The 11,452-nt window shown below is 40.9% G+C and overlaps 1 protein-coding gene across 2 annotated transcripts; it reads right to left on the bottom strand.

Annotated features, from left to right (window-relative positions):
* Window positions 1-3,404: 3,404 nt before the first annotated feature.
* LOC134749877 (uncharacterized) lies at window positions 3,405-6,987 on the bottom strand. Of its 2 annotated transcripts, XM_063684874.1 has the most exons (6): window positions 6,869-6,987; window positions 5,708-6,445; window positions 5,163-5,429; window positions 4,450-4,713; window positions 3,958-4,169; window positions 3,405-3,562 (listed from the first exon to the last, which is right to left on the bottom strand). In XM_063684874.1, the coding sequence occupies exons 1-6, from the start codon at window positions 6,968-6,970 to the stop codon at window positions 3,556-3,558; spliced, it is 1,590 nt and encodes a 529-aa protein (XP_063540944.1). In that variant the 5' UTR covers window positions 6,971-6,987; the 3' UTR covers window positions 3,405-3,555. The 2 variants fall into 2 exon arrangements, with proteins under 2 accessions (XP_063540944.1, XP_063540945.1); XM_063684875.1 differs by lacking the exon at window positions 3,405-3,562 and having other exon boundaries at window positions 3,954-4,169.
* Window positions 6,988-11,452: the final 4,465 nt, after the last annotated feature.

Here is an 11,452-nt window from a genome sequence, read left to right as displayed (position 1 = left end):
AATTAAATTTGTAAAGTTACTGAGGGCGAAACTCTTGACATCTCACAAAGTGATCTTTAGAAATGTCCAACTTTGTACAAAACGTACAACATTAAGTGAAAACGACTCGATCAAAACTTTACATGAAAGACTTGATGAAAGGCAAAGGCCTTTTATGTAAAACTGGAACTCTAATGTCATAACAAATCCGTTGTTTTCAGATTAGACTTTATTTCTGATACAAATAAGGTTTAGATTTAAAATGGTCCATAATGGACTTCATAATGGTCCATACATGTTAGTACCCCAGTAGCATTTATACGTCATTATGACGTCAGCGACGTCATTATGACGTCAGCGACGTCATTATGACGTAATAATGCCGTCATTATGACGTCCCTGACGTCATTTTGCTACCTGGGTATTAACTTATATGGTACTAACATGTATGGACATTATGAAGTTTGAATTAAACGATTTTTTTTAAAGCATTGTCGCCAGATAGGTTTTCGGATCATTTCAACCGACTACAAGAAGAGGTTTTCATTTCGTCGGGATCTTTTTTTATTGGAGTACATGTTCTTTGATGTCTCAAAGATGGCTGGACTGACTTCGAAAAGCAATTTTAATATTTTTGAAACGAACAGCTGGTCTCATTGTCATCAAATCAAGAAATCTGCAATGGTCTGTAGGTATAATGGTATTAGTAAACAAAAAACTATCGTGCCATTATTTTTTTACTGTTTTCTGGAGTTGTTTTTTACTAAAGATTGTATATTTTAGCATTAATATGGTAACAAGAAAACTCCAATTATTTGTTTTAAAATCGTGCATCCTTAGAGGTACACTTTGCTTTAGGTAGTTTGTGAGCTTGTTATCCGAAGTCATTTCTGAAGCCCTCGGCAGCGTGAGGGCTCTCGGTTGAGCGACAAGGGCTGCTCTGAACCGAAGAGGGCGCGACATTTGCTTTTATTTTGTGATTTTTTTACTGACTCGAAAAAAAGGAGGATGTCCTAAATTGAACGAAATCTTATTTTTAACGTACCTACGTTCACCAATTCTCGGAGAATATTGACCGATTTCGTAAAAATATTTTTGGAAAGGTTGTGTTTTTTTGTCGGTCTTTGTCTTCAAGTCGGATTCTGATGATTGGATCCTGATAAAATTGGATAAGATTGGACTCCAACGCATCACGCATACGATCTTAATGACAAAAACCAATAATTTTATTTTCACCACAAAATCATAAAGGCTCTCTTTATTATTCAAAATTTTATGTGAAAGTTGCATTAATGCAAATTTGATGCAAATTTTGAGTTGTTTCCTTATATTGGCTGGCAAGCAGAAATTACTTTTAAGTGATAATTATGAATAATAAATATTTATAACATTTTACAGTTAAAGTTCTCCTAGCTTCGGCGAGGTGATAAATGTTGTGTTTCACTTGGTAGGTAGCAAAATTTGTTTAACCCTCGTGGCTGAAAACCTTCGCAACGCTCGAATCTTGAGCGCTCGCTACGCTCGCGGTTCAATATTGAATATTAAATTTAAGGGTAAGTAGTTATACAAACAGTTTCTATAGTTCAGGATTTTCAGTGATTGAGGCCATTCAGACTAGTCAGAGTAACATATATATTTTATGTTAGAAATAAGTGATTTCTAAGAAATAATTAGTAAATATTATAAATGTGTATATAAGTACCGTATAAAACAAAGCGAATATGTTATCGTTGTTGTAGGCGTCTCTTACAATCGAGCTGTCAGAAGCTGACGTTTGCAGTCGTTATTGCCGCGATAAGCGCGACCATCATGCTGGGGGGTCCCTTTGTTTGACATAATTATTGAAAGTCATAATGTTATGATTGTCATATTATCATTAGTCATAATTCTGAAACGGCTAACTTTTCAGGAATTTCCTCAGGTTATCCTGTAGATAGGTTAGGTTAGGTTAGGCTTGTTTTATGGCAATCCTGAAAAGTTGCGCGTTTCTGAGAAAAACCAAATTATGACTAACGAAAATGTGGACAAACAATACATTATGACTTAAAACTACATGGGAAACAATAGAGACCCTCATGGCTTGCAGGTCTCTATCATGACGAATGACGGGATGACTCACGCGAGAACCGTCCGGGTCCGGGCCGAGGCGTCCGACACTCAATTTTCTATAGACATCCGTGTGGTGATGGTGATCCTGTGATACTTTCTATAGAAAACGTTGACCCGGACCCGGACCTTTGTAGCGTGACTCATTGAGTTTAAACTTAGGAATAGGATGGAGAAATATACAAATGTCTCTAAGGACTTTATGTAAAAGCATATTACCCTGATTTTATTGATTAGTTTACACATCCTTCTAACTAATATATTGTTTAACTTATTTTACATATATTTACGCAAACACATAACACTGTATAAGTTTTCTTTATGCAATTCCTCTTTACTACAAATTAACTCGTGCTAACAATACAATTTAAGGATGGCTCTTGTTAGAACGGTCCGGGTCCGAGCCGAAGCTTACGATACTTCGTTTTATCGTTTTGTATGTCGGATGATCGATGATCATTTGTCTTGGACGCCTCGGCCCGGACGCTAACCGGTCTAGTGTACGTTATCCTTTATAATTATTACTGTTGAAACTAATCGACAGGCCAACCACTATTTTGGTCAATGGTTTATAAATCTGTATAAATGGGCATTTCTATTTAAAGTTGCATTTTAGATTTTTGGAATTGTTATATTATTTCCATTCAGAATCACGAGCTCTGTCGATGCTAAATAAGAAAAAACAGTGTCCCCCAAATTTCATAATTTTTTTTTACGTTATTGTATTGTATTTATTTATTGAATTTCACATGTACATGAACATAGAAGGTTGTATTGAAAGCCGTAGCGTCCGTAACCAAACGGACCAAACATTTTGGGGACACTTTTTTTCTCAGTAAAAATGGAAAAACAAGTGATTCTGAGTAGAATTATACAAAAATTCCCAATTCCAACACAAATTTTTTTTGTACAACTAAATAGAAATGCCCAAAAATGTGAATGCCAAAATAAACTAATTTAATTTTTTCTTAGTTGTCCTTACAACTGTTTTTTAAAAAATATCTGATACAACCAATCTGCCAGCATTGCTGAAATGTTACATCTACAGTAAACACTTTAAAACCTATTTTTCAAAGTCCTTTAACACTTAACTTACAACTTCTTTCACAGATGTCTGCCACTATCCGATCTGTCGTTGACGTCAAAGCGCTGCCTCAATAATGCTAACAGACGGGCGTACCGGATGGCCACCTTGGTCCGATCAGCTTATCTCTTTCTTGCTTTCACACATAGCCGCGTCCTTAACGGACGTACGGCGAACCAACTTCCACTCGGACAGGCCAAGGTCCGGTACGCCAGTCTGTTAGAGTTTTACACTTAACTCACAACTTTCTTCACAGATATCCTGCTATCCACACTAGCGACGTCACGAGTGACGTCACGCGTTCGCGGCTAACTGATGACGTGTACATCGACGTCCTCTGAAGTCGCGATGAACGAGGTCGTGTTTGTCGTCATGGTGGCCCTTCGCTATGACCTGTGAGAAAACCTGGTGTTAGATTGCTGTTGAAATGTGGTATTTTGCTGAAACTCACTAATACGTAACGAAAAAAAACTAGGTAGTGCCTGGACCCGGGAGTTGCTGGAAACAAAATAAGTACATCAATAAGAAAATAACTAAATGTTTTTTAAATTAATTACAATATCAATCAGATCTCGGTCTACGGAATGACATTAAATGTGGTACTAAGAAATGTCATGTCATACACATGAAACGTCATTTTAGTCTACGGAATAATAAAACAGAATTGGGTATTTGACAAATTTTTATGAATGATATCAGTCGATCAGGTTGGTTTTGAGAGATACACATTGAGGATTGTCACTTCATTCAGTCAGTGTCAGTATCTCCTAGACTAAATATTGTCTCACCTGTGTCTTTGCGCCTCACTGGGCCGCAGTCGCAGCTCTAGCGCTACTTGGCTAACTAGCGCGGCGACTAGCGCGCTCGCTAGCGCAACGATTTGGAAGCGCGCGCATAAAAGCTCCCGCGCCGCGCACGCTAGGGCCAGCCCGGTGTGACGCGCCGCGAGCGTCAGGGACCAGGGACCGCGCCAGCCTGGCCCGCCGATGCAGATTCCCGACTGGTGAAAAAAAAAGTCATTTAAACGATTCTCCCAAACGATTAGGTAGAATGTGTTGAGTTGTAGTGAGTTATTCAAGCCTGGGCTTTAACGTTGTACGCTGCGTACATCAACACGTTCTATTGAACGGTCGTTGTAAACAGCGATTAAGAGTAGCGACTGACTTGATGGCGGAGCAGAGACTAGACTAAGTTTCAATTGCCAGTGCTCTAATTTACCCTGACACCAATCACATTATATTAAATTGTACTGTGTACACACAATGCAACACCGCAGTTACCTGTAGAACGTCCCACAACGCTGCACAGGCGCCCCACGCGGCAGCCGCGACAGCAGGCAACGCCAGATCAGTCCTGGCCGCTCTCCACCTTAAAAGCGCCAGCATCAGTGAGGCGTGTGCCGCGGCGCCTCCAGCCGCTAGCGCGCCCCGTCTGCCTCGCGCGGCAGCCATGCTAAGCGTGGCGGCTGCTAGGGCTTGGAGGCAGCCAGCGCCGCAGAGAGCACGCCACGCGCACGTCCAGCCGCCAACGCAGACGCCATACCACTGAGGAAGTAGACGTTTGATTCGGCTGCTCAAAGACACGCATAGTAAGGAGCTAGAATGCTTAGGAAACTTTATAGTATACTACGGATACTTCATTCTGTATAAACGAGGCTCGGAAGTAGATTCTGAGCCTCGTTTATCACGTGATGCTCTCTTTAGAAAACGAAGTGTCGGACGCCTCGACCTGGATCGTTTTAGCTTCCAGCGTTAGTCATCTTTTATGCACCTCTTATCGAGTAGTCTTTTAGGAAGCGTGTTGAAAATGGGACGTAGGTATAAAAAGCTGGTGGTGACGAAGTGTACATTGCAACTTTAAGCCCTATAGTGTCACTCGACGACTCACAAGAAAGACCTTGCATCGGGAGGCAGCGCGGGAGCCAACATAGCACCATAGACGCCCAGACCTCTACGGCGATTAGAGAGCAGGGCCCACACTATACAAATCTTACCTTAATATAAGACGTATAAATAAACCCCTGTTGAAGACCAATGAACAGCCCCATCGGGAAGCTAAGCAGCGCTCTCGGATCGCGCACAATAGACCGCGCATCGGGCGGCGGCGCGGGCGCCGACGTGGCGCCATAAACGCCCAGGCCTATGGCGACTAGAGCGAGTAGCGCCCAGACGGCGACGAGCGCTCGGCGGCCGTCGGAGGTTATTGTGGTGCCGGAGAGGGATTGCACGTCGGGGCAGCCTGCCGCTCCACAGGTTTGCTCCTTGAGAAGAAATAATTATTCCGTTGAAAGGGATTCCTATTAACGGTGGTTAGTAAAAATAGAGTGGATGGACTGGGTAGACTGCTTCCACTAAATATACTTATAAGCATATCAAAATGTACCTGCTACGTTTACAAGTGCAAAATCGCAATTTATCAGGCAAAAGAGACTTAAAAAATTTGTAAAAGTGTTGGCAGATGGACGAAAAGCGATCACATCGTAGCCATGATTAAAATTTCATTAAATACTAAATTGCAGATTAAGCATACATTTATTACCTCATATTCTTCATCCGGAAAATATGAGTCATCAGGCGGCGGCCACCCCGGCACCGTCGCGTTTGTAGGCACAGCCGTGAACAGAGCCGGCGACATGTCTTCAGGCCAGATGAGGAGCGCCCCTCCGAGCAGCAGTGACCCACACACCAGCCCTAGATCCTGCGCCGCCCGGAGCGCCCGCAGAGCTCTCCTTAAAGCTATCTTTCGTCTACACTCATCGCCCGCTGCCTGAGCTAATGTAGTCGCTGATGCACATAACGCAAGCGACATCGGTGATAAAGCGAAACCGCAAGCTCCATAAAGTGGAAGTAACACAGAAAGAGGAGTAGCAGCTATATGCGCTGTTAATAATATACAGACTAAAACGTGCGCCACGGTGACGACTACTCTAGTCCCAGTCTTTTGAAGAATTAAAGGGGAAAACGGTGCTACTAAAGCTGCTACCGCATGCATGATTGCGAGCGGCATAGCTCCTGCTTCCGCGCCTGCAAAGGCTGTGAAAGGGAGCAGGGCAGTTGCGCATAGGCCACTGGCTACACAGAGTAAGGTGAATCGTTGGACGACGGGCTTGGGGATCTTGGGGGGTTGGCGGGCGATAAGCCGGCGGACCGAAGCGGCGCCGACGGATGAGGCCACGGAGTCTCGGCGGCGAGAGGATGTGGGAATTGCGGGCGCTCTGGCTGAGGACTTTGGCTTCTTCCAGAGCCATTCTTTCTTGTATATTGTGCTTACAGGAATCTGTTGGAAGAAAAATAAGTCAGAGATTTCTATAAACATTTTTTTTTTACTTCAAAAGAATAAGTGGACTGATAGCCAGATTTAAATGTCCAAAAAAGAAAATTTTCTTAAAAAAATTACCTGGCTTAGGCGTTATTGTTTTTGTTGTTTTCGTCTCCATCGATGGTATTATCTTGTGGTTGCATGGCTCTGCTTATATTAGAACATTCCCTGATGCACTTCATCATCATCATCATCAGCCTACTCTCGTCCACTGCTGGACATAGACCTCTCCTATTGCACGCCATTGAGCACGATTTGCGGCAATTCTGATCTAGCTCTTGCCAGCCGCCTTGCGAAGGTCGTCGCTCCATCTAGTTTGAGGGCGTCTTACGCTACGTTTACTTACGATGGATGTTATTGGTCTCTCTCTCTCCTACTTACTTGTTTGATAGCATGGTGTCGATGTGGATCAGAGACCGTGCGGGCTGCTGTGCGGACGGATGCTGGCCGCGACCGCTCCGTCAAGTCCGGCAGGCTGCCCATGCGACCGCTTACACTACCTCATCTGTAACAAGGGATACGTACTCTTAACAGGGAAGATTATTTTTTGAGACTACCACTTAACGTGTTTGTATCGGTACCGTCAACCGGGGTGAATAGGGACAAACCTTAAAATGTGATTTACCTGACAATTTCTTAAAAAATACCCACACAAATTGAATCATACCAATTGGTATAATACAATTTGTGTGAACCCAATCACCCCAACGAACCCTATTCACCCCGGTAGACGGTACGTCTTCATCGTAACCACATCGTAACCTTGCAAACGGACTGCTCTGGAATTATGTACACCTTTTCAGTTAATCGGGTTATCTGGTGTCCAAAATACAGGAATTACAGGGCAAACGTCGAAAGCTTAACAACTCAAAAAAAAGCAAAAGGGTAGGTATATATCACGTCAAGTGTATTAAGCCAGCCAGCTCCCTAAGTACCTACCTAACCTAACTTCTTAGTAGGTTTCTAGTTTAGAAATGATACAGAGTGAGCTTCTTATAAAGGTTACCTTTAGGGATTTGTCTTTCTAACTAAATTCTCCCCGTCACCCTAAAACCTAAATGACCGTGTACTGTGCGGTTTATGAGGAATATCCTTCGTTAACTTTGTATCGAGCAGAAACGTCTGCGAACGATCCTATTATCTTAGTAACAAATTAAAAGTGGAAAAATTTACTGTCGGGTGGGACTTGAACCCATGACGACGGGATCGCTAGCCCAGTGCCCTTCCATCTGAGCTACCAAGACACCCAACATATACAGCACCAAGACAGTAAATTTTTCCACTTTTAATTTATTTATAAAAATAAAAAAACCGGCCTTCACCACTGGAGGGCTTCGTCACTTTTTCTTTAATATATGACATCTATTACAGTTTTTAATTTATATATTAGTGTGACTACTTTAAAAAAAACACAAATCAAAATATTTAATAAAATAATTTGATTTGTTCTCAAACTTGTTTTTTTTTTTTTATATTTTTTTTTTTTCAAAAAAAAAAAACCAGAACTAGGTATACAATATTTTCGCCAAACTGAAGACAGTTTGTTGGCGAATAGTGCGCTCTCACTTTTATGTGTACTTTCTTGAGCTTAATATCCTTCGCGTCGTCAGTTATATGGACCGTTTTCTGAAGTCAAAAAAGTATTGAGAGCTTCGTCTATAATTTATTCCGTCGCTGACCGTACATCACTGATCCTCTTATCTTATCTTATGTATAAAAGCTTTCATCACTGTGATCCCTAATCCACTTTATTCCTTATGATATCAAATTCAAGTTAGCAAAAGTCATAACTTATGACTTTTGCTAACTTGCCTTTGATATCTAAAAAACCTTTAAACCATATTCACGCATAATTTAATCGCTTTTCGTAAACACGGCATCCCTCGTATACGTTCAAAGATAAAATCCGTCAAGCGAATAAGTCACCCGTGAAAGATAGGATTCCATGCTTACGTGATACTCGCTTTAAGGCCGTTCCATCGGTTTGCCGCTGTCACTGTCACATTTCGCAAAAAAGAACGGGAAAGAACATAATTTTGATCGAATTTTGTCGGTTTTTATTTATTTTAAAAACGTTACCTTACAATATCGAAATTCTAAAGCTATGAAATTACTATTTACGTTAAGATTGTTTTTTCTTCTTTTTTTTTGTTTATAGCATCACATAATAAATAACCGAGTAAAGTAGGATTAAAAGTCCGAGTTAGAGGTTACTTTGGGAATTAATTGTATCGAGCGAAGTGTCATAATTCATGTATCGGAAGCTATGTTGTTAAAGATAATATAGCCAAGAACTACATATATTTTTTCCACGTCTACGAATATCAACGCCTCTAAGTGTAAGGCCTGAGTGGACGCTCGAGTTGGGCATGCAGCGGGGCGGGGCGTGCGGCGTGCATGTTAAACAAATGCAATCGTATAGGAGCGGCCTTAGTGCACGCTGCTCACATCACTTGTGAGTCCGACGCCACGCTGCACGCCCCGCCGAACGCTCCGCTTCGAGCGTCCACTCAGGCCTTACACTTAGAAAAACATGATCATATAAGGAGATTTTTCGCCTTCTGGCTCAGGGAACCGCCTCAAGACTCCCCGGCAAGCTTGGCCGAATTGCACCTGCCCATACAAACGTACTTCCGCTCTCATTTTAAAACTACGTGTTTGATTGTAATGAAACTTTCCAAAAAAAGTGCAACGATTTTGATAGGATACGCAGTGCCTTATTTATACGTCATAATTTCATAAGCCGCTCCAGACTACGCGACTTTCGACGCATTGCATATGTTCGGTCCCTCACGGGCGCGCGCGTGTAGTAACTACAATCTACAATATGTATATATTGCTTTGCGCTTTGTAGATTTATCGTTCGTCGGAGGCAAACAACTCTTGGTTACATAATAAGTAGGGCGCGGACACAGCGCGAGCGCCGCGAGCTATCAGACTCGCATTTATCTGCTATTCGAGATTATATTTTACATATGTATCTAGCAGTGTTTTCGTTGATGGTGGTTAATATTGTTGTGATAGTCCTAGAGAGAAACTATTATTTATACATTAAAATACGTGGGGGAATCTTTTAAAATGTGTACCTATTAATTAAGTGACATTATGAGGTATCTCAGGTAGTTTTTATTGTCGTCGTGATCATCAAGTAAGTAAGATGACTGCCTAAACCACAGAATAAAATAATAGTACTACCGAACAGAAAGGAAACTTCCTACAAAACCGAAGTTTACCAGCGATTCAGGGACGAATCATGCTGTCCCTTTCTAATATATGGCACTATCCCTCTCGGCTATTTATTAGGGTTATCAAAATTCAAGTCATTATCTTAGCTGTGGTCGTGCACGCAAAGGGACGTCAAGTTTTGTCAACGACCCTAATAATTGCTCGGAGCCGAAAGGAGCCGAGAATACCCGAAAATAAGAATTTCGTACCCCTGCCTAAGCTCTAAGGAAAAGTACAGAAAGCAGCACTGGGAAGAACTGTATAGAAGTAAGCTAAAGGATAGTTTTTTTTTATGTGATAGTCAGCAAACGAGCAGACGAGCCATCTGATGGGAAGCGGTCATCGTCGCCCATGGACATAAGCAACATCTCAGGAGCCACTAGTTCGATAGTTCGATATTCTACGGGAACTTTTGCGATTTACAATAATGAAATAATCTCAAATAAGTAGCATGATAATTAGTTTATTACCTGGACATTTTCACAGAAAGTGTCCCATTTACTTTTTTTCGGAAATTCATCAACTTTTGGGTTATTTCTACTCAGAATCATGAGGACTATCGATTTAAAAAATAATGTCCCATATAAATTACAGTTTTGTAACGCATTTTACATACATTTTGTATTGAACGTTACAAAATTTGTATGAAAAACTGGGGACACTTTTTTTCTTTGTCTCATTCAATAGTACTCGCAAAGAGGATATAATATTATAGAGCGGTACTGTCATAGTAATTTTTGTAACCACAGTAAATTCACTGCCATCTATCGACACACTTTAAAACTAAAAATGAAGATTTATAAAAATACCATAAAATGTATTTAAATATGGATAAATGTTTTTTTTTTTTTTGCATTAATTATTTTTATTATTTTGACCCATGTTCTTACACTGATATGCGTTAAAATGGTTAAATAACAAACGAAACCGTCAACGCCCTCTATACGAGAGTAGGCAAAGGTAGTAGCGACATCTGATCGAGAATACAAATTTTCGTGATTTTCGAGGCACGTTTTTTCCTTAGACTATATCCATCTATTATCGGAGTTATATCTATCTTTGGTACTCGTGAATCTAAGTCTAAATCCCAAAAGTTGACAATGGTTTTTCGAAAAGAAGTAAATGGTAGGTACCCAGGGTAGGTACCATTTTTTCTGAAAACCCCCACCTACGCATGCGCTATTTACTTAATTATAATTTTTGCGCATAAAGTGCCCCATTTCGAACGTCATACTTACTTCTGAAGATTTATTTCTAATAACACAAAAACCGGACAAATGCAAATCGGACTCGCCCACCGTGGGTTCCGTACAAATTTATCTTTTTTTAATATTGTCTTCGGTTACCGCGATAGTTACTCATGAAATAAAACTATGAAAACGGATTATATCGCGTATATTGAACTTATAATACATCCCGACGTTTCGAACCCTTTACAGCGTTCGTGGTCAACCGGGTGACATTGAACGCTGTAAAGGGTTCGAAACGTCGGGATGTATTATAAATTCAATATACGCGATATAATCCGTTTGCATAGTTTTACTTTTTTTTTTTCAATTTTTCCCTGTACTTTGCAGTGTATGACGATATTACTTTCCAAATTTCATAGTTCTAGGTTCTAGGTCAACGGGAAGTATCCTATAAACTTTGATTCCCTTGAGAGTGTCGAAATATACATGTTTTGTGGCGTAAACTGCTGTATCTATTTTTTACGTTAAATAAAAAGTTTGATATTTCACA

The sequence above is a fragment of the Cydia strobilella genome, chromosome 19 (genome assembly GCF_947568885.1).
Source record: "Cydia strobilella chromosome 19, ilCydStro3.1, whole genome shotgun sequence".
Lineage (NCBI taxonomy): Eukaryota > Metazoa > Arthropoda > Insecta > Lepidoptera > Tortricidae > Cydia > Cydia strobilella.
The sequence above is the reverse complement of the archived record's forward strand: the minus strand, read 5'-3'. Positions and strand labels throughout refer to the sequence as shown.